At 42.1% G+C, this 24395-nt stretch overlaps 1 protein-coding gene across 1 annotated transcript in view; it reads left to right on the top strand.

The window, feature by feature from the left end:
* LOC135219519 (uncharacterized) overlaps positions 1-24395 on the top strand; it is a 189724-nt gene that overhangs the window by 10872 nt on the left and 154457 nt on the right. Inside the window, exon 3 of the mRNA XM_064256349.1 lies at positions 882-1011. Coding sequence (XP_064112419.1) covers positions 882-1011 — 130 coding nt within the window. The remainder of the gene's footprint in view (positions 1-881; positions 1012-24395) is intronic.

Below are 24395 nucleotides of genomic sequence, written 5' to 3'. Positions count from 1 at the left end.
TGGGTTGGAAGAAAGATTAAATGTATCATTGGGTTAAAGCTTGGTCGCTGACCACCCTCAACCTCATCTATGCTTCAGATGCCAGATATCAGATTCTTTACATAATACAATATTGGTTGTTTTTAATTGGTTTAAGCAGGTGCCAGAAGATTTATCCTATTGTCAAGACCTCTGGTTTGTTAGCTATGAAAAATAAAATTTATTAAATTTGTCATATGGCATAGAGGCCCACAGTAGGTCCCAGTGCCTGTTCTGTACACCTTAAACTGTATGAAACTTTAAACTAATTAGAAGTGGAGAACGTGAAATTCTCCTTAATACATGGACATGGAGGTTTTTAATTACCAAGCGCAATACGTACAGCAATAAAATAAACAAGGACTAATGTATGTATTGACAAAGTAATATAGCTTTGATACTTTGTGAAGATTGTATGGAAGATGACAGCTGAAGTAAAACCTGAGTATGAAGTGAAAGTAACAATATCACAATAAAACAAAAACAAAACTTGGCAGAATTAAGTGAAATTCAATGAGTGATATATGTAAATGTGAACTCTAATCGTGACTTATTTTTTTAATTAACTCTATTCTAAGGAACGGTTAAAGCTAAGGTTGTATAAGTAGTATTTAATAATTTTGTTTTAAATATACTTTTAAATATTTTAAAGTATTACTTTTATCACTAACACATTGCTGTTCTTACATGCCAAAATGGTGGCCTGTAATGGTCCAAATATTTTGTCTATTCCATAAATGCCAAAATTGTCACTTTGATATGAAACATTATACTAGTTTGGAGATGTTACTGGCTTTATAGGCCTCGCGTAAGGTTTAAAATTAGATTGGCCCAAAATTTTGTATTTTTTTTTTTTTTTTCAGACCAATGAGCTGGGAGACTTTAAACTGGAAACCTTGGGGGACCTGGATGCTTACAGTGAGGCAATCCAAAGATTAGCCAGATTACATATATCAAAGGCTTTTTCTGCAGAAATTAGAAGGTACAAAAGAGGTATGTAATGCTTTATTCCAAAGTTTTTTTTTTATTGGAGTTTGTATTCCTAGAATGTACTTGAGGGGACGAGATTGATTAGGTAGTACTGTTGGTAAAGTTGAAATAATCACTTGTGAATACTAGGATTTTTTGAAGTCCTGTTATGTTGTATGTAGACAAAAGGGGTGTTGACCAAACATTGATGGCATTTTTTTGTTAAGAAATTCACAATTCCGTGAAAACAAATTGATGGCATTGATGGTTTTGATGGTTCAAGAGGCAGCAGTTGTATCCATGGAAACCTAAAAGGTGAAGGCTGGAGACAAATGTTCTTGCAGGAATTTAGTTATTTACTTTAGCATTTTTTCCAAACAAAAGTTGCTTCTGATCTTTTAACTACCACAAGAGAATGATTCATACCAAAAATAAAGTACTATAACTTAACTTTTGAAGTAAAAGATGGAACTGTAAGTGTAGGAATTAGCAAGTACCACGACTAAATTGGCATGTTGGCTCTTAACGTGTTTCTTGGCAAGTAGTAATTAAATTGGGTTGGTACTAATTTAGACAAAAGACTGGCGATAGTAATGCCAACAGTTTTTTGTTGAAAGTTGAAGGGGAAGATGTCTCCATTCATTTAGTAATCTTGGGTCAGTCAGTCCATATTAAATACCATAAATGTGGTAAATCAGATTTATATTAAGATGTACAGTGCACGTCTCGAGATGTACGTACAGTGCACGTCTCGAGATGTACGTACAGTGCACGTCTCGAGATGTACGTACAGTGCACGTCTCGAGATGTACGTACAGTGCACGTCTCGAGATGTACGTACAGTGCACGTCTCGAGATGTACGTACAGTGCACGTCCTCGCTCCGAGTGTCGTACAGTGCACGTGATCGAGATGGTACTGTACAGTGCACGTCTCGAGATGTACGTACAGTGGCACGTCTCGAGATGTACGTACAGTGCAGTCTCGAGATGTACGTACAGTGGCCATTTTTTAGTTAAATATATTTGTTTTATTTGCATAATACAGTAGTGCCTCAGGATACGAAATTGATCAGTTCTGAAGTGGCCTTTGTAACCTGATTTTTTTTATCTTTAATAGTGCTTTACATGTAAGTTGCCTAATTTGTTCAAAGCCCTACAAAACCACCACAGTAAATTTTATAATGAAGCTAAGTTGACCAATAAACAATTAAATAAAACAATTTGGACCATTCAATACCTAACATAACCTTTATTGTAGAACGTACCTGTAAATAGTGTATTAGTGTACATGGTACAAGAAATACTTTGCATAAATGTACGTACATATGTAGTTAAATGTGGAACCTTACATTTCGAGTGAGGGGATTTCCGAAATTGGCGACAGGGGGGGAGGACAAATGGCAGAAAACATTAACTAAACTTTACGAAACACATTAAAAAAGGGCAAAGATAACGCTAAACTTTATGAAACGCTAACAAATGGAAGATAACCTTAACACTTCTTGATTATCTCCATCTTCGTTCTCCATAGAAAGCATACTCTTCTTTCCATGAACTTAAACATTCTTGGAACCTATGGCTAAAAACGTAAGTAACTAAGTTCACACACAACGTGATAAAGTAACTTGCAGTACAATGAAAGCAAAATCACTAACACTAATTTACATTAACAAAGTGTGAACAAACTAATTCCAGTGTTTATGATAACGCTGCTGCAAAAAACTGTCAAGGAATGCCTTAACATAGAGGCATGATGCTGACTAATACGAGAGTAGGATCTTAGGCAGTGACTAGCATCGGGAACCAATGTTCTCGGTGGCCTGGGCTAATCTCTAACTTTACCCTTTCGCAACCTGACTTATTTTCATATACAGAAGCAAAAACAATCTTCGTCTTTGCCTTTGTAATTTGGAATTTTTGTAAGCCTAGTATGTCGAGGTTCCACTGTATTCAGCTTTATGTAATTTACCAGTTATTGGCCATAAATAATACAGGTGTGCAAAATTATAAAAACTATTAAGTTACAAAATACTTTTCCATTAATATAGTTTGTATATAGAAAAAGAATATTGAAAAGCTTCAATATATGTGAACGAAGAGGTTCTAGATCTAGCATTCAGTTAAATGGTAGCCTTAACATTATTGGCAGCGTTAGCAGTGTTATTTCATGGGTTAATAAAGGGTTTATGATAAAACTTTAAATTATAAAAATCTGTTCTATCTTTCTTCAGTCCATGGAGCACACTGAAGTCACTTGCCAGTAAAGTACAATACTCTACATTATATAGTTTGTTTTTTACTGTGTGGTAAATTTGTTTTCAAAGCGGCACAAATTTTCTGCGCTAATTGTACATATGTGACCTCATGGGATAGCTTGTATTAGTATGTATATGGTGTTTAGGGTATTTTTTGAAAGTATTCATCCTAGGTAGTTATTTACTATAGTGTAGTCAAATGTACTATTATTGTATAGGCTACACAATATCCCAGAAACTGTGTGGATGTATCATGTACTGTAGTGTGTAGGCTACACAATAATACAGAACAGCTGTGGAATCTTATGGAAAATCTTTCCCATTTTATGTTGCATCTAGGTAGCGCATGTAAGCCGAATGAGTTGTATTTTAACAGCTTAAATTTACATGTAAACAGATGAATTGATAGCTAATTTGAGTTAAACTATCAGAGAAGATTGGGGGGTGGGGGAGTAAGCGGACTGATAATTGTATAGTTCTAAGATGAGCTTAAATTTATTAAATGTATCAGATGAACTGTGAACTTTGTATGTATTTAGAATTTAGTGTCTTTCACTAGTGTCTAGTGTTTAGACAGCATATAATGCTGTCAAAAATGTTTTGGTGAAACTTTAGTAAATTTTTTTTATTTCTTTTAACATAGTTATTCTGACACTAGTACAAACCATTAGTCTTTACACAGGAATTACCTTCAGCTCAAGCTGGAGTGGGCTATTCTACACAACAAGGTTGTGCTATAGTTACGCTGGTGGGAGACCCTTGACCTCCCTTCACTGAGGGGTACCCATGCCCATCCCTTTGCCGAGTTGCAGAACCACTGGCCTTATAGCCTTCATTGAGTGGATGCAGCATTGCCTTCCTCTGCCCGATTGCTTCCTGGCTGTTGCATTTTTATTTTTTTCTTTTAATTTTGTAGTGATAATTGTGGTTTATTCTTGTTTTGAATATACAAAATTGAGAATCATTAAAAGTGTAAACCTAGATTTTGCCAGGGTGTGGGAGTGACTGCAATTGCTTTCTTGCAACCTTTTATGTTATCTGCACACTGTTTGCTCTAAATTATAAACTTGTGCTCCTTTAATGACAGTGCTCCTTTAAAGATAGTTAACCTGAGTGTTGTTAATGATCCCTGGAGCAATGGATGGAGTTTGCTGAGAAGAGGAAATTCTAGGAGTCTGCTCATCCTTCCTTGGAGGGATACTCCTCAAAGGACACAAAGTAGCTCATCTCTTCCCATGTGCGCCTAGTCTGCTGCTGCTTTTAGGGGAGAATTCACTTCTCCACACTCTTGTTTACAGCAATGGGGAGTTTGCATGAGAGTAGAGTGGACTGGTCTCGCTCTAGAGGGCTTCTGTTTTTTTTTGAGTGGGAGCATATCCCTCCCTGTTCAAGGGGAGGTAGTCTCTAAAGTACCATATTTTGCAGGTCTAGGAGAGATCAAAAGTATCTCTCAAGATTTGAGGGACCTTCCCCAAGTCTTCTAGGGGAACCATCGGTGTGGGGCTTGATTGCAATTCATAAGTGTTGCCAATCGGCCTCTCCATCTCTACAGTGTCGCTAACTGGGACTAAGATTTCATTTACAGGATCTTAAGGTCGCCATGACTACTGTCACTGCACCTTCATTTATCCAACCGATCCCATCAATCAATCAACATTCCCTCTTGATGTCCTCTGATGCTAAGGATCTTCTAGCAGATTTCATGAATAGGTACAAAGAAGAGATGAAATAGAAGACTGTTCTAATTTGACTTCGCCAGTTCCTTCATCTTTCTGCTTTCTCCTCTTCCCCTGAGGGTCACATTAGGCAGACAGACTGGAGGTAGAGAAGGGTGGCAGATCTAGTTTGTCAAGGCCCATGTACCTTCTCACATTTCCTCTTCTCCAGAAGAGGAACGGATATCTTTTATAACACTTCCCAGGACAGGGAACTGTGACTGGTGTTACTGGACACACGAGGCACTGATTGTATCCTGTTCCTGTCCCAGGAAGGGGAACCCATGTCTCTTAATGTCTCCAGACATCCGTAGTGCTGAATGTGTGTATTCGATCTCGGGACGGGACATAAGTCTCTCGTGTGTCTGGACCTCTGAGGCTGGAAGCTGCATGCCTTGGGACTATCCATATGGCACCCAGGCCTCTTTATACCAGGCACCAGGCAAACCTAATTCTTGGTTTAGTTACTTATGTACAAAAAGGTTCTGTCCTGGAGAGACTCCATCACAGTAGGAAGGATGTCCAGGGCACAGCCCCTTGCCCCGGCTGATCCTCGCATACAGGTCTCTACAACCCATGCCTTAAAGGTTCTCGCCCTTCGGCTTTATCGGAAATATTCTGCTACAGTAAGTGTTCATGGCCCCAGAACCCAGATGCAGACTTTGGAGTGTGGGTGTGCAATGTGCAAACATAGCCCCTACCCCCAAATCCCTGACCCAGGCTGTAGCTCTTATAAGCTGTCACTTGGATAGTTGGATGATCAGGTCTCTGGTGTGTAGTGCAGGCCGTAGGGTTTGTTCATCAGACTTACTCATAGGGGTGTTGGTCTCCAGGAGAAGTCCTGAACCTTATCAGGAGAGGATGTGCCCTTGCCCTGTAGGGCGGGTGTGACCATTCCCCCACTCTCTTGCTCGCACTCGCGTGAATGGAACTACTTTCCTTGGGATAGTTCATGCGTACCTTTGCTGGGGGCTTGCATCCTGTCCCAACCCTATGACAGGAGTTCTCCCAGACCTGTAAAATGATTCAGTTCAGTATAACAATTGCTTATAGCCTTTGTCTGGGTTCCACAAAACCACAATCTTCGGGCCCATCGCAAGAATAACCAGCCCTCTTAGCCCCACGTAGGAAGGGTTCAAGCCAGCGGCCCTTTCATTCCTCTGCAAACCCAGGGAGAGGTGAAAAGGGGAAGAATGGAGGAGGGTGCTAGGGGTGGTGTTACCTCCCCAGGTTGCCACTGGGGCGGGGGAGTGTGCCTGTTGAGCCATTGGGCGACAGGGCAGAATCCTGGGTATTAAGTGTCCTTAGGGTAGGATATTGACTTAGATTCTCCCCCACCGCTTTCCTCAACTGGCCTGTTTACAAACCTTTTCCCAGCTCATCAGAGGACCTCTCACTACAGAGCAAGGTGAAGACACTGCTGGAGAAGGGTGCTGTGGTAGTCATGACACCAGTCTCCAGGATTTTATATCAGGATAATCTTTGTAGAGGAAACCTCAGATGGATGGAGATTGTCATAGACCTGTCAGCCTTTAAGTGATTTGTTTACCAGACTATTCAAAATGGGGAAAAAAACTGCCGGAAGCAATGAGGGAATATGACTGCTTATGGTTGGTCTGCAGGATGCTTATTTCCAAATACCCATCCATCAGTCCTCGTGCAAGTAACTCTGTTTTATCCTCGAGACTGTGTATATATTAAAGGCTCTTTGCTTCGGATTATCAACTGTTCCACAAGTGTTCACAAGAATGTTCACTCATTTCAACTTGGGCTCATTTGCAAGAAATAAGTCTGAGGTATCTCTACGATTGGCTAGTCTCTGCAAGCTCTAGCTTGAAGTTGCTTCAGGACAGATAATCGCCAGAGTTTTGTCACAGCCTAGGCTTTGCAATAAATCTAAGTCAGACCTCGTACTGAAACAGGCATGCTGATAAATACAGCAGCGGTGAGTGTCTTTCCATCTCTTGAATCTGCAAATTCAAGGAGACCATGCAAGTATTACTGTCCCAGCTGGGAACAACCTGCTAAATTGTGGAAAGTCATTCTCTGTCACCTGTCTTTGGAGAATCGGGTCCATCATGGGCAACTTCACCTTAGCTCCCTGGTCCCCCCAGATGCTGAAACCTTGCCGAGGATGGGGGGGCTTAGGGTTCAGCAGCTGGGCCCTGATGCCTGGTGGGAATTAATTACTTGCTGGGCCTTGGTGCTCTGCTGTTGATCCAACTAAATAAGTCACCCTTTTCCTTTTACTAAAACTTTTAATCCTTCTGCTTCCTCCCCCTATAAGGTACGGATTTTATGTTGATGACTTTTGGATTGGTTTTAGACATGATTTGGACTTGTTCATTGGATTTGATGAAGGGTGAGGATGGTTGGCATGCCACCTCACCCGTAGAACTCTAGTACCTAACGTGGTCAAGTGAGGGGAAAGTTTAGGTGTCAAACCCTGCTCTTGGTGCTGGGTCTGATCTTGACGGACATCATGACGCCTTAAGCACTGAGGGTGGGGTGTATATCTGGGTGGTACCCTAGGGCACCCCTGTACGGGATAACACTCCTCTAAATGTGGCTCCATGGTGGGTGGGGGGCTACCTGGACGAATCATCAATTCTAGGTCTTATGGAGACCTTAAAACCTTCTGTTGACGACTTAGGCAAGGATAAGGACAAGGAAAATTCTGGTAATTCCTCCATTGTGACTTTGGAGCCTTTTTCAAAGGACCACCTTGTTACAAACTTTTTGTATGTGAAACCAGTCCCTTAAGATTGGAATTATGAAACACTATTTAATGAATTTTGTAAATTTGTTAAAGTAAAAGAATTACAGAATAGACTTGGCAAAAATTATGGTTTTTTGAATTCTGGGTATTTTTCAACAACGAATCGGAAGCTCACAGAGCCTACAGAGTTCAGTTCAGATTCATTGTGTGTTGGACTTGTAGAGGCAGAAGAGGTCCCTAGTTATCTTGAGATTTACGACCACCAAAGGAAACTAAACATCCTAGTAAAATAAGTAAAGCCTCCAGATCACCAGACCCAGCTAAGTGGTTAATTATTACAACACCTGGTGAGAGAGGCAACCTCTCCAAAGTGAAGAGGTTGGTAAGCCAGAAGATTGGCAATGCTGTGAGTCCTGAAGTAGCTCGCTTTGGGCGTAATAGTTTCTTAGTTCATGTGAAGACAGATGTTCAATCGATAATGCTCCTAAATTTGAAGCTTGATCCCGAGGGTATGATAGGTAAAAGCTCGCTATAATTTTAGTTACGCGAAGGGTGTTATATTTAATGAAGATCTATATGAAATGGATGAGGAGGAAATTTTGGAAATGTCCGGATGTGGTTTGGAAGGTTTCTAAAGTGCCCCGCTTGTCAATGCTTATTTTAACATTTGTAAGTTCTTTTTTGCCATCTGAAATTATTCTTGATAGTGAAATCATGAAAGTTCGTCCTTATAGACCGAGAGTGCTCCAGTGCTTTAAATGTTTTGGTTTTGGTCACTCCTCTAACGTTTGTACCAAGAATAAACTTTGTAAATCGTGTGGCCAGCATGAGCACTAGGAATGTTCTGGACTGGTAATTTGTGTAAACTGTAAGGGTTAACATCGAGCCCGTGATAAGAAATGTTGTGCATTCAAGAAAGGACAAGAAGCATTACTAAAACCTATTGCTGAACACATCAGTGTGGGACAGGCTAAGAAACTGTTGGCAAGGAAAACCTATTCAGATGCCTTGAAAGCACAACAATTGAATACGGCTTCTTTTGGGGCCCCTTCTGTTCGGGCTTCCCGTAGCCCCTTCTGTTCGGGCTTCCCGTGGCCCCTTCTGTAACACCTAGATCTAGGTCAAATAGTACTGGTAAAACTGATAAGATTCTCTCACCAGGACACAGATTCCTAAATTAGTAGAGAATTTTAAGATCCCTTCCTCTAAATAATGGCTCTCGTGCAGTGGAACATCCGTGGCTTTATACCAAATAGAGAGCAAGTTTGGGTTCAGTTTAAGGATCATGATCTATCTGCGATGTGTCTACAGGAGACAAAGTTGGGAGAGCACACTCCCAACTTGGGTTTCAATTACTCATTTCATAGGTCTCCACCCCTGATAGGTGTACGTGCTCGAGGAGGCACAGGCATCGTAGTCCGCAAGTCTGTTAATCATAGGGTTGTTCAATTGAACATTGTTACAGGCTAGTGCAGTTCAAATTTTCAATTATAAATGGATCACTATTTGTTCTTTATACCTGGATCCATCATTAGAAAATAGATGGCAGGACGCGCAGGGTAATCCTTGTCAGCTAGAATTAAACTATCTACAGACCTAGACCAGCTTCCTAAACCCTTCATTCTGATGAGGGATTTTAATGCCAAGCATACCCTTTGGGGAGAGCCAAACTGTGACCGGTGGGGTTTAATAATAAACAGCTGCTTGACTTGTATGACACTTTAATGAATGATGGTTCCCCTAAAAGACATGTTTTTCATACTGATTCGGCCATTGACCTCACTATCTGCTCTTCATCTTTGAGGTTAGATTACCAGTGGGTAGTAGACCAGAATGATCATGGCAGTGATCATTGGCCCATTGACTTGGTTTATGAAAAATATTCTATTTCCATGTTTACCAAAATGGAAGGTAGGGGAGGCTGACTGGGGATATTTCAAAAAATCTACTGAAGTTGATAGATATAAAAGATTTTCAGAGCCCAACATCTGCTTATGAGTATTTAATCAGTATATTGCTGTGTGGTGCCATGCTGTCTATTCCTCAAACTTCTAGTAACCCTCTGTGTCTTCTAGTACCTTGGTGGAGTGATGCATGTGCCTTGAGCCGAAAGATAACTAACTTGCTACAAGAGATATCTGAGATATCCTTGCTTAGTCAATAAAATTATATATAAGAGTTCTTGCTAAGCAAAAGAAAACCTTTAAGCAAGCAAAAAGGGAATCCTTTATTAGATATATAAGTGAATTTAAATGATTCACCTATGTCATTAGTCTGGAACAGAATCAGAAAGCTGCAAGGGAAATTTTCTCCACCTCCCTTGCCTATTTTGAAGATTAATGGCTTCCTCATATCTGATTCTGGAGAAGTTGCAGAAACCTTTGGTAGGCATTTCTCCAATATATCTAGTGCCCTACATTACTCTCCTGCATTCAGGAATATTAGGGACGGTACCATGGTTGTTCCTCCTGTTGGTTTAAATTCAGTCGTATAATCTTCCTTTCACCATGAAAGGATTGGATCATGCAATCTCGTTATCTTCCCCAACATCAACTGGGGAAGATGATACTGTACTCAATGATTTTTAATCTGCCTAGAGTAAAAAACCATTTTTTAGACATTTTAAGCCGTTTTTGGCTTTCAGGAACTTAACCCTTAAATACCGAATGGACGTATTAAACTTAGTCAAAATGTCTCCTGTATGCCAAATGGATGTACCATACGTAGACTCAAAAAAATTTTTTTTTTAAATTCGCGGAAAAACTTATAGGCGTACGAGCCGAAAACTTTTGAATCACGCCCCTTGGGGGATGGTGGTAGTTCACGGATAGAGGGGTTTTGTTTACAATCGTTACGCAGGCGCGCAAGCGCGAATTTCTTTCTTGCCCCCCTAAAAAGTATCTGACACATCTCTGAAATTTTGTCACTGACATAATTTTTGTACCATTTTAAATTAGCAGTTACATGGAGTATTATATATGAAAATGTGTGCATTTTTATGTAGAATACAACAAAAAAATACTCAATATTGTAGCTTTTATCAGTTTTGAGATTTTTATATAAATTACGATAAGTGCCAAAATTTCAACCTTCGGTCAACTTTGACTACTGAAATGGTCAAAAAACGCAATTGTATGCTAACTCTCTTATATTTTAGTAATATTCAATCATTTACCTTAATTTTGCAACTAATTGAAAGTCTCTAGCACAATATTTCGATTTATGGTGAATTTATGGAAAAACTTTTTCCTTACGTCCGCGCGGAAACTCTTCCGAAAAAAATCATACATGCGATTGTGGTAATGTTTGCACCATTTTAAAATTAGCAGTTACATAAAGTTTTATATATGGAATTGTGCGCAATTTCATGCACAATACAACTAAAAACAACCCATGGTTGTAGCATTTATCAATTTTGAAATATTTTCATATAAAAAATGTGAATTTTCAACCTTCGGTCAACTTTGACTCTACTGAAATGGTCAAAAAACGCTATTGTAAGCTAAAACTTATATTTTAGTAATATTCAATTATTTACCTTCATTTTGCAACAAATTGGAAGTCTCTAGCACAATATTTCGATTTATGGTGAATTTATGAAAAAAAATTTTAAGTCTGCGTGGTAACTTCCGAAAAAATCATACGTGGAATTGTGGTAATGTTTGCACCATTTTAAATTAGCAGTTACATAGTTTTATATATAAAAATGTGCGCAATTTCATGTAGAATACAACAAAAAATAATTGAAGGTTGTAGCTTTCCTCAGTTTTGAAATATTTGCATATAAATCACGATAAATAGAGAAAAAACCACGTTCGGTCAACTTTGACTCTACAGAAATGGTCGAAAAACGCAATTGTAAGCTAAAACTCTTATTCTAGTAATATTCAGTCATTTATCTTCATCTTGAAACAAATTTGAAGTCTCTAGCACAATATTTAATTTGTTTAATTAAAAAAAAAAATTTCCTTCCCTCCGCGCGCGGATTCTCCGCCACAAATCTCCGAAATGCGTACGTCCCATTCTCGGAATATTTGCTCAGTTTCATATTAGGCATTTCATAGTGTTTTATATATGAAAATATGCGCAATTTCATGTAGAATAAAACTAAAAATATTTGAAGGTTGTAGATTTTCTTATTTCCGAATTAATTGCCTATAAAAATATATATATAAAAAAATAAGACATTCGGTCAACTTAAACTTCAGATATGGTCGAAAATTGCATTTGTAAGCTAATACTCTTACAGTATAGTAATATTCAATCATTTGTCTTCATTTTGAAAGAAATTGGAAGTCTTTAGGACAAAATTTAGATTTATGGTGAATTTTTGAAAAAAATATTTGTTTACGTCCGCTCGTTACGAATTAATTCATTATTTTGTGATATTTTCTGTTGCTTTTATAGTTTTACAATGTGTTATATACCAAAATTATCGCAATTCAGTGTACATTACAACGAAAAAGAAAGTAACTTGTTACCTTTAACAGTTTTGCGCACAGCGCGATTTGAATAAAATTATATATGAAATTTCGTTTTTGCTTTATCATATATCGCATTTATATATGATAATTTTTTTCATTTTTGATGGTTGCATACTAAACTTCAGCCAATGACAAAAAAAGGAGCCAAAAATGAACTCTTAATCTTGAAAACTAAACGCGCTGTGATTTTTTGAAAAAAATATTTTTGTTGCTTCCACGCTCACTCTGAAACACCTCCGGCACACGGGAAACATTTTTTTTTTTACCGCTTCGGCGTTTAAGGGTTAACCAGAGTTTTGGAAGATATCTTTTATTGTACCCGTTTTAAAACCTTTAAAGATTCCTTCCTTCCAAAGAATTATAGGCCAATTGCTCTAACTAGTTGTGTTAGCAAGATTTCTGGGCTCGGCCTGTGTCGCTCCGTGAAATGTTCCTTTGATACTCCTTTCAAAGGTGTAAATATTGCTATATATACCAGAGAAATAAAAAGAAATTATAGTGCCAGAATATTCTGGCTCGCTCACCTTTTACTTAGAGGTGTGTATAGTAAAAAGAGTGGAAACCACTACCAGTGGTCCCTTGCCATTTAGTCTCTTCCTCCTTCAAAATCCCTCTTCTACAGAGGAGCCGAACTAAGGCCCCGCTACTACTACGGTCAGTGTCTTTTGTTTTCATTCCTTTCAATAGCATTGTTGGCGCCACGCGTTTTTCAATGTGTGCTGTGTTTCGCCAAAATCCTATCTCTTTCTTTACCAAGATGGGATCAATAAGCTTCTTTAAAGTTAAGTACTACTGCTATTAATGTTTTAGATCCATTTATGATTATCTGACGTTTTAACTGGGTTTTGAGTTTGAGGCTCTGTAGCGAGAGCATAATCGTTCCCGCGCAGTCTTCAGACTCATCGACCGTATGGCGGTTTTGCGTGCACCATTTGGTTCCCCATACCAATTGGGCTCTGTTTAATGTTAAGCAGTATATTATACATCTTATTACATGCAGTTAGCTTTATTTTATATCCTAGCCCTTTCACGGGGTTTTTCCGCTCCGACCGCATGTTTCGGATCACAGCCTAGCCTATTCAGATACGATTCCCTGGTGTTAAGAGTTATTAGGCCCTCGTGCCCTTACGTTAGGACCTTGTCCCTTTGTATTCTTTGTCCTACGGCTCCCTAGTCGCCTGCCCCAGATTCTTTCGGCACTGCACTAACTAGCCGCTCTGAGTCTCTAGGCTAACACACCCAAATCTTTGGATTAGCGAATAGCCTATCCGCTCTAGGACAACCTCTTTTCTATTTTTATTTATTTCATCCCCCCCCCCCCCCCCCCCCACCCCCCCCCCCCCCCGTGTTAGGTCGGCTAGAGATTTTATTAATATATATTTTATTGTGTTACTATGCTGCGCAGCTTAAAGTTGGCAAGTAGGCCTCCTTCGGTCGGCTGGCCCTTCACACCGCGTGTCGGTTCACCTGGCTGGGAAAGTTTCCAGTTGATCGCGTACGAGCCACCCTGCTACCGACATCTCCCACCCCCCCCCCCTCCACCTCCTCACCTACCCGTTCACCGACCTCTGTGGCGTGATGACTCGCTCGCTACCCAGGTAGCCCACCCAAGTCTACGTAGGGTGGGGAGGGAGTACTGGGAGGGGGATACACTTGGTGCTCAGGCATGCTGTACCCAGCTGCCCCGCTACAGAGTGCAGGGACACTTCCTACCCCCCGAGCCATGGTTGGCCACCCGGCCCGGGAGGATGGGATACCCTCCGACCCTCCAGGTAGCGCCCCCCCCCTTTTATGTCTGTTAGACCTTCTCCTCCCTCCCCGCTCCGGCGGCCTCAGGCCCAGTCTAACCCCAGACCTGATCTTGGGAACGAGATACCTCGGACATAAGGCTCCTGCCTTCTCGTGGGAGATTTAATTTTGCATGTGTTTTTACATTTGTCATAGCATACATATATTATTGGATTTCTTACGGCGGAGTTCCTACTGCACCAACGTAATTGTCACCCGGTTGCGTAAACTCCTCATCCTGTTTCTATCTTTGATTGTTACGTACTCCGGCGTCTGGGGACACCTTGTTCATTAATCTGTTAAGATTCTACTCTGCCCCGCCGGACTTCTATTGAAGTCAGACTCCCCTTGGTCTGCTCGTGACATCACGTTAAGGTATACAGGCCCCAGAGTAGGTCGTGACAGGGTGACACTTATCGTATACCTATATATATATATATTTATATAATTTTATATATAAATGTATGTGCTACCACCGGAGTTACTCCGGCAGTAGTATCCTACCTCACAACCATGGAGTTATTCCGAAGGTTGTTGATGATACTAGTGTACCATTTGATTTACAGGTTACCTGTTGTCAAGAGGAGGGCCCTTTCCTTGAGCCCCTCCTTAACTTTTAACACCTCTACATCCACTTCCTTCCGGGGTTTCACTGAGAAGCCTAGGTCAGCCAGGCCAAAGTCTTCTCAGCGATCCCCAAAGTTAAGTCTTCTACAAACTTCAAACCAAGGTCCAAGACCCTGCCAAAGAAGACTAGTTCTAGCCTTGTCACAAAGTCGCCGGCTCACCATCCCGGGGCGGACAAGGCGAAAGCTATTCCTTCTGCCAAGGTGCCCAAGCATAGACCTTGCAAGGAGAAAGCCCAGTCTTCCTCCTTTGACCCTGATGCCTTTTCTACTAGTATCTTGCAACAGGTGGGCAATGTCGTCGGGAACTTGGTCCAGACCAAGTTCCAGGAGATGTTTGCCCAACTCTCAAATACAGTAGAGGCATAGAGCCAGTCAATCTAATCCCTGTCTGAGAGGGTGGCAGCCCAAGAGAACGCTATGACTGGCATCCGGGACACCTTGGCGGCAGGGCGCACTCGGTCCGGCCAAGCAGCCCTACCCTCGCTTATGCCGTCTTCTAACCTCCCTCCATTCAAGCCTAACAATCCTTGGAGGATAGCGGCATACGCTCCATTCTCGGAGGGTATGCTGTTGATTGAAGGCTGATTAACTCGAAGGCTTGAGGACTTAGAGTTCTTCCCTGAAAATCTCCAACCTCAGTTCATGGGCTATGTCCGCCTAACTGACGCAGCCATGATGAGGGAGGATAAAGTCCCGAGAGAGACTGTAATCCTCCCCCGGGAACAGGCTCAACAGGCCTGGCTACAGAGCTTGGAGGAGTGGGAGTGGCGAGAACACTCGGCTCACCGCTTTCAAGAGCACCTTCACCATTTTCACAACGGTGGAGGCCACTTATCAGGCAGCTGTGAAAGACGAGCCCATGCCCCAGCTCCGGGAAACAGAGCCAACTTCTCTCTTAATCCCCGGAACTGAACTATTTTGAAGGAGCAGCTCCAACTTTCACCGTAGATAAACTCTAGCTGAACTGCGCCACGGCAGTGTTCAGCGAGAGGTTACCTAGACTCGGAGAGCCTTATACAGACGGAATATGACGCCCGGACTAGGCTCAGCAGGTCCCTCAGCTCCTTGACTATGGCGGAAATGACTGCTCATTTACGAACGAGCTGTTATTTTAAGTCCTGGCCAAGTCGCTACTGCATACAATGCAGTGCGACTTCTGTGACTTCGTCATAGCACGGCGCCCCCCAGATGCTGAAGCCTTGCCGAGGATGGGGGGCTTAAGGTTCAGCAGCTGGGCCCTGATGCCTGGTGGGAACTACTTTCTCGCTGGGCCTTGGTGCCCAGCTGTTGATCAAACTAAATAAGTCTGCTCTTTTTCTTTTACTAAAACTTTTCATCCTTCTGCTTCCTCCCCCTATAAGATACAGATTTTATGTTGATGACTTTTGGATTGGTTTTGGACATGATTTGGACTTACTCATTGGATTTGGTGGAGGGTGAGGATGGTTGGCATGCCACCTCACCTGTAGAACTAGAGTACCTAACGTGGTCGAGCGAGGGGAAAGTTTATATGTCAAACCCTGCTCTTGGTGCTGGGTCTGATCTCGACGGACATCATGACGCCTTAAGCACTGAGGGTGGGGTGTATATCTGGGTGGTACCCCTAGGGCAGTCCTGTATGGGATAACACTGTCCTCTAAATGTGGCTCCATGGTGGGTGGGGGGCTACCTGGACGAATCTTAAATCCTTCGTCTTATGGCGACATTACTTAGATCTTTGGTTGATGACTTAGGCAAGGATAAGGACAAAAAACGGAAAAACCTGGTAATTCCTCCATTGTAACTTGGAGCCTTTTTCAAATGCAGCTCCTTGTTACAAACATTCTGCATGTGAAACCAGTCCCTTTAGACTGGAATTATGACACAATATATAATGAATTTTGTAAATTTGGGAACATCAAAGAATTAAGAAATAAACTTGGCAATAATTATGGTTTTTTTGAATTCTGGATAGTTTTCAACTCTGAATCGGAAGCTCACAGAGCCTTTAGAGAATGTAGGTCAGATTCTATGAGTGTTCGACTTGTAGAGGCAGAAGAGTCCCTAGAAATCTTGACATTTATAAACCACCAAATGAAATAAAAGATCCTAATAGAATAAGTAAAATCTCCAGATCTCCAGACCCAGCTAAGTGGTTAATTATCTCAACGCATGGTGAGAGAGGCAACCTCTTCAAGGTGAAAAGGTTGGTAAGCCAGAAGATCGGCAATGTTGGGAGCCCAGAAGTAACTCGCTTTGGATGTAAGTTTTTTTAGTTCATACCAAGACCAATGTTCAGTCGGTAATGCTACTAAATTTGAAGCTTGATCCTGAGGGTATGGTAAGAGGTAAAACCTCACTATAATTTTAGTTACGCGAAGGGTGTATAATCTTTAAATGAAGATTTACATGAAATGGATGAGGAGGAAATTTTGTTTATATGTGTCCAGACGTGGTTTGGAAGGTTTTTAAAGTGCCCCGCTCATCGATGCTTATTTTAACATTTGTAAATTCTTTCCTGCCATCTGAAATTATTCTTGACAGTGAAATCTTGAAATTGTCCTATAGACCGAGAGTGCTCCAGTGCTTTAAATGTTTTGGTTTTGGACACTCCTCTAATGTTTGTACCAGAAATAAACTCTGTGAATCGTGTGGCCAACCTGAGCACGAGGAATGTTCTGGACCGGTAATGTGCATAAACTGTAAGGGTGAACATCGAGCCCGTGATAAGAAATGTAGTGAATTCAAAAAAGAACAAGAGGCATTACTAAAATCTATTGCTGAACATATCAGTGTGGGACAGGCCAAAAAGCTGTTGGGCAGGAAATCCTATTCGGATGCCTTGAAGGCACAACAATTGAGTACTGCTTCTTCTAGTGCCCCTTCTGGTGGGGCTCCCCTGTGCCCCGCTGGTGGGGTTTTCCACACCACCTCTAGTGGGACACCTCGTGCCCCCTCTGTTGGGGCTTCCCGTGCCCCACCTGGTGGGACATCCCATGTGCCACCCCCTGGTGGGACCTCGCGTGGCCCCCCAAGGTGGGGCTTTTCCCTATTCCCGGTGCCCCTCCTGGTGGGGTTTCCCATGTTGCAGAGACTCTGGTTAAGCCAGGGGACCCTGTTGATTCTAGGGTTCAAACCAGATCTCAGGATGACTACTACTTCTCTGTGTCAGGGTCATTGCCTGACATTGAGCCCTCACCTGATCCTGACGTTACAGTGCACCGTGGAGATGACGGTGAGGAGATCGAGGCCCTCCTTATTCGTCAAAAGAGGTCCCTTTCTCCCTCTTCGCCTCCTTCACGGCCATTCAGATATCAAAGGAAAAACAAAAGCAAAACTGAAAGGGCAAGTGAAGGCCCTTCATCAAAAAGATCTGTAACACCTAGATCTAGATCTAGTAGTACTGGTAAGCTGATAAGATATCTTTCACCAGGACACAGATTCCTAAATTAGTAGAGAATTTTAAGATGCCTTCCTCTAAATAATGGCTCTCATGCAGTGGAACATCCGTGGCTTTATATCAAATAGAGCAAGTTCGGGTTTTGTTTAGGGAACATGATTTATCTGCGATGTGTCTACAAGAGACAAAGTTGGGAGAGCACACACCCAATGTGGGTTTTAATTATTCATTTCACAGGTCTTCACCCCTGATAGGTGTACATGCTCAGGGAGGCACAGGCATCAGTCCGCAAGTCTGTTAATCACAGGGTTGTTCAATTGAACACTGTGTTGCAGGCTTGTGCAGTCCAAATTTTTAATTATAAATGGATCACAATTTGCTCTCTCTACCTTGATCCATCATTAGAAAATAGATTACAGGATGCTCAGGGTAATCCCCGCCAGCTAGAATTAAACGACCTACAGACACTGATAGACCAGCTTCCTAAACCCTTCATTCTGATGGGGGATTTTAATGCCAAGCACACACTCTGGGGAGAGCCAAACTGCGACCGGTGGGGTTTAATAATAGAACAGCTGCTTGACTTAAATGACATCATTTTAATGAATGACTGTTCCCCTACAAGACATGTTTTTCATAATACTGATTCAGCCATTGACCTCACTATCTGCTCTTCGTCTTTGAGGTTAGATTACCAGTGGGTAGTAGACCAGAATGATCATGGCAGTGATAATTGGCCCATTCACTTAGTTTATGAAAAATATTCCATCTCCATGTTTACCAAAATGGAAGGTAGGGGAGGCTGACTGGGGATTATTCAAAAAATCTACTGAAATTGCAATGATCAAGAAGATAAAATGTATTTTCAGAGCCCAACATCTGCTTATGAGTATTTAATCAGTATATTGTTGTGTGGTGCCATGCTGTCCTCGAACTTCTGGTAAACCTCGGCGTCCTTTAGTACCTTGGTGGAGTGATGCATGCGCATTGAGCCGAAAGATAACAAGAACTTGCTACAAGAGATATCGTAGATACCCTTGCTTGGTAAATAAAATTATCTATAAAAGAGCTCTTGCTAAGCAAAAGAAAACATTTAAGCAAGCAAAGAGGGAATCGTTTATCAGATTTATAAGTGAATTAAAATAAGATTCGCCGATGTCATTAGTCTGGAACAGAATCCGAAAGCTGCAAGGGAAATGTTCTCCACCTCCCTTGCCTATACGTATTGAAAATTGATGGCTTCCTCATATCTGATTCTGGAGAAGTTGCAGAAACCTTTGGTAGGCATTTCTCCAATATATCTAGTGCCCTACATTACTCTCCTGCATTCAGGAATATTAGGGACGGTACCACGGTTGTTTCTGTTGTTAGTTTAAATTCAGTCGTATAATCTTCCTTTCACCATGAAAGAGTTAGATCATGCAATCTCGTTATCTTCCCCAACATCTCCTGGTGAAGATGATATACTGTACTCAATGATTTTTAATCTGCCTAGAAGTACAAAACAATTTCTTTTGGACTTTTTAAACAGTTTTTGGCTTTCAGGAACTTCACCAGAGTCATGGAAGATATCGATTATTGTACCTGTTTTAAAACCTTTTAAAGATTCCTTCCTTCCTAAGAACTATAGGCCAATTGCTCTAACCAGTTGTGTTAGCAATATTTATGAGAGGATGGTCAATGCTCGACTTGTGTGGTATTTGGATTCAAAGAATCTTTTATCTAATCTGCAGTTTGGCTTTAGGAAAAATAGAAGTACTTCTGACCCTTTGATGTTCCTTACTCGGGAGATACAGAATGCTTTTGCTGTGCAAAACCAGACTGTTGCAGTGTTCTTCGACCTAGAAAAAGAAAGCCTACGGGGACACTACCTGGCGAGGGGTATCCTTATGCAACTTGTTGAGTGGGGTGTTGTGGGTAATTTGTTCTATTGTCTTAGATTTTTTGACAGAACGTTACCTGAAAGTAAGAGTGGGGCGTCTTACAAATTTCTTCTGCTTACCCTCAAGAAGAAGGGTTACCTCAGGGGAGCGTCCTTAGTCCAACACACTTTAATGTAGCTGTCAACGGCCTACTAGAACAAGTTCCTGTCGGGGTGCATGGTCTGGCCTTTGCTGATGATTATGCAATAATCTGTAGTAAGTCTACAGCTGTCGAAGCTTGTCAAATGATTCAGACTGCTATTAATGCTTCAACATCATGGTCCAGTACTAAAGGGTTCAAATTTTCAGCAGAAAAAAAACCAAAGCTATAAGATTTTGTCGATTAAGAAGAATGGAAGAGATCCCTACACTGTTTTTTAAATGATTCGATTTTACCTTATGAAGATAGCATTAAGTATCTAGGTGTTACATTTGATAAGAAATTAACTTTTACTCAACATGTTAATGAAGTTGTATGTAACGTGAAGCTTCGTCTTAATATTCTTAAAGTTGTATCTAATTTTAATTGGGGGGCAGGTCGAATCACCCTCTTGAGGATGTATCAGGTTTTATGCCTAAGCAAAATTGATTATGGTTGCCAAGTTTATGGTTGTGCGTGCAAGACAACACTGCAGAAATTAGATGTTGTCCATAATATGGCTTTACGTGCTTTACGTATTTGTACGGGAGCCTATAGAACTTCACCAGTAGAAAGCCTATATATATGTAGTCAGGTTTTACCCCACTATTTATCCGTAGGGAGGAATTAGGCTTGAGTCATATCAAGAATACTTACGTCAAAGCTGAACCCCAACTATAAGTATGTTAGAGAACCATCTGATAGAGCCCCAAATAGACCTAGACTGCCAAAGCCGCTTGAAGTTCGACTAGCCAGCTCTGCCAGGGAGGTGGATTACTACCCCCTGCAGTAGCTGAAATTTCGCCCTCCAAGTTTCCTCCTTGGAATAGCGGCCCACACATAGAAATCTGGCCCAAGTTAGGAAAGCAAAGGCAGGTGCAACAGTTCTGGTGATCAGTTGAGGGCAAGTTTCTTGGATCATGCTTCGGAACATGGTGATTCTCATCATATACTGATGGCTCGAAGGGTTCTGATGGTGTTGGTTGCTCTGTAGTGACTAGTGATAATATAATTAAAAAGAAGCTTCCATCTAATTCCTCTGTTTTTACAGCTGAACTGCTGGCAGTTTTGACTGCTCTTAAATATGTTTTTTATAGTTCTTGTACTAACAAGGTTTTTACCATTTTTACTGACTCTTTGAGTGATTTATTTTCTCTCAAAAGCCTAGTCTCTTGCCACCCTTTAGTGCAAGAAGTACAAGAGTTGGTTTTATCTTTTAATTAATAGAAGAAGGATTTTCTGTTAGGTTTTGTTGGGCTCCGTCCCATGTTGGAATTGTTGGGAATGAGCGAGCCGACGCTGCTGCTAAGGCTGCAACTAGGCTTAGGCACATTTCCAACATGGGCGTCCCTGTTTCCGATTTTAAAAGTACCATTCGATTTTATTGTAGAGACCAGTGGCAGGCCACTGGTCTACTTTAGATAATAATCTTAATATTAGCAAGTCGATTAGGCCTTTTCTGTTCATCCTTGGCCCTCATAGCCGGATGGATAAGGTCTGAGATAGTTTTAGCTAGATTACGTATTGGCCACACTAAATACTCTCACGGGTACCTAATGATGAGTGGAGCGGATAGGCAGGTTCCTCGCTGTTCCACTTGTCATGTGGATTTGACTGTGGTGCATATTTTGGTGGAGTGCCCTCATTTTGAAAACAAACGTAGAGCTTGTTTGCTGGCAAATAAGTCTCTTGGCGATATTTTAGGTGAAGGTGCTCAGGCAGAGCAAATTATGACATTTTAAAAAATATTGGTCTTTTTTTATGAATTTTAATTTTTCTCAATTGTTTTAGGTTTCTTGTTTGGTTTTTATGAATGAATGATTTGTATGTTAATCGGTTGTGTGTATGTTTGTTTGTACGACAGTGACTTTTATTCTTAAAGATATATATGCGCTGAATGGCCCTTCTGCTCCGGCGCTTGGCTATGTGCCAAAAATTTTATAATCTAATCTAATCATAGCACGGCGGAACTGCAGGAAACATGTTCTGGCGGAAGCCACCATCTGCCATGAACCAAATAAATTGATCACCCCATCCATATGGGGCACAGACCTCTTCCCCAACCCTGTGGTGACTGAGGTCTTATACGAGGCCTCCAAGGTAAAGCAGAGCTTGAAGGTCCGGTGGTGTGTCTTTTCAAAAAAGGAAACCCAAATCCACCGGATCCAACCTGAAGTCAAAGAGGAGGCCTAGGAGCCCTTCCAGGCCCCTCAGCAAGCTCTGATGCAGGCAGTCCCGGTACCTCAAGTACCACAGTAAACTGCGTCAAAAAGCACAGCCGCAACAGCAGTTGGTGTTCTTGACGCAGCCATCTCGGCAGCCCCAGGCGGCAACCTCCTTTGCTGTCTCTCCAGCCTATAATGCGGCTTTCGAGGCCCAATCCTTTCTGCCATTCAATAGGTTTGCCAGGGGTAGCCGAGCCAGGGCTCCCTCCTGTTATAGAGGGGCCGGAAGGGCCGCCAGCAGGGGCAAAGGTTTCAGAGGAGCACGTGGGGGACGTCCATCGGCAAACCAGTGAGAGCCCCAAGGTAGGAGGGAGGCTGTACCTTTTCAGTCACCGGTGGGGGTTCAGCAGCTGGGCTCGGAGCATTGACATAAGGTCTGCGGTGGAGTTGGTTCCAAGACCCTCCTCCACCCAACAACTTCTATCAACGACCAACAGCGGAATTGGTAGAGCATACCCAAGATAGTCTTCACAAAGGAGTAGTATCAAGGGTCAAGAACTTATTTTCAAGGGCGCTTCTTCAGGGTGCCAAAGAAAGTCTCTGAAAAGCAAAGGATAATCTTAGACTTGTCCCATCTGAACTCATTCATTCTTTGCGACAAGTTAGGATGCTGTCTGTTTCGCAGGTACGGACCTTACTTCCCCGTGGGGCCGTCACAACCTCTAGATCTTGCAGATGCCTATCATAATGTTCCAATAGCCAGACACTTCCGCCCCTTTCTAGGCTGCAAGCTAGGAAGACAAGCTTACTCCTTCAGAGTAATGCCATTCGGGCTCAACATTGCACCCAGAATATTCACAAAGTTGGCGGAATCAGTCTTCCAAGAATTGAGGACGCAAGGAATGTTAGTAGCCTATCTAGACTTGGCTCATATGGGCCGCAAGTGCCAAGAAATGCCACAAAGCGACTTGTCAAGGTAATCCAGTTCCTGGAACGCTTAGGGTTTCAATTAAACCAGACCAAGTCCAGGCAAACACCGGAATCACGCTTTCAGTGGTTAGGCCTACAGTGGGACCTGGGATCTCACTCTTATCAATCCCGCCGTTAAAAAGGAAAGAAATAGCAGAGTCCACATAGCTAAGTCCACGAGGCAATTTCTCAAGAACTCTCAAGACATCTCTTGAGGAACCAAGAAAGGATTTTGGGTTCACTCCAATTCGCTTCAGTTACGGACATTATCTTGAAAGCCAGACTGAAGGACATAAACCGCGTCTGGCGTTCAAAAGCAAACCCAAGGTCTCTGGACAGATTAGCCCCCATCCCGGTGATCTTATGGAAGCGTCTCCATCCATGGACGGACATAGTCTATCAAGCGCAGTACCCCTCCAGTTCCCCCCGCCGTCACTAGTGATCCACACGGACGCTTCACTAAGTGGCTGGGGCGGGTACTCACAGTACAAAAAGGTCCAGGAAACCTGGTCCCTACCATTCCACCAGCTACATATCAATGTACTGGAAGCCATGGCAGTGTTTCTCTCTGAAAAGGCTTCGACCGTCCAAGAAGAGTCACGTCAAACTAGTACTAGACAGTGCAGTGGTAGTCCACTGCATAAACAGGGGCGGATCAAAGTCAAGTCACCTGAATCAAGTAGTCATAGCCATATTTGCCTTGGCAGACAGGAACAAATGGCACCTGTCAGCCACTCGCCTAGCGGGCGTAAGGAATGTGGTAGCGGATGCCCTATCACGCTCCGCCCCGCTGGAATCTGAATGGACCTTAGACAAGGAGTCCTTCAAATGGATCTGTCAAAAGGTTCTGGGGCTCTAGGTGGACCTCTCTGCAACGGAGTTGAATCACAAACTCCCTTGTTATGTGGCCCCCAACCTGGACCCTCGGGCCTACGCCACGGACGCTATGGCTATAGATTGGAATGTGTGGAAGAGGATTTATGTTTCCTCCAGTAAATCTTCTCTTGAGAGTACTGAAACTCAGGACGTTCAAGGGCCACATCGCTTTAGTAGCTCCCAACTGGCCCAAAAGCAATTGGTTTCCCCTACTCCTGGAGTTGGGACTCCGGACTCAACAGATTCCCAATCCCAAACTGACTGCTAGTACAAACGCGGACTGTGTTAGCTTCCTCAAGAATTCAGAAAGCCTTTACTTTATGGACTTCATGAAGTTTGCGCCACAGAGGGATGCCAACATCAATCT

Source organism: Macrobrachium nipponense, chromosome 1, assembly GCF_015104395.2.
Source record: "Macrobrachium nipponense isolate FS-2020 chromosome 1, ASM1510439v2, whole genome shotgun sequence".
Classification (NCBI taxonomy): Eukaryota; Metazoa; Arthropoda; class Malacostraca; order Decapoda; family Palaemonidae; genus Macrobrachium; species Macrobrachium nipponense.
Note: the sequence above shows the minus strand (reverse complement) of the source record. Positions and strands in the feature narration are given on the sequence as shown.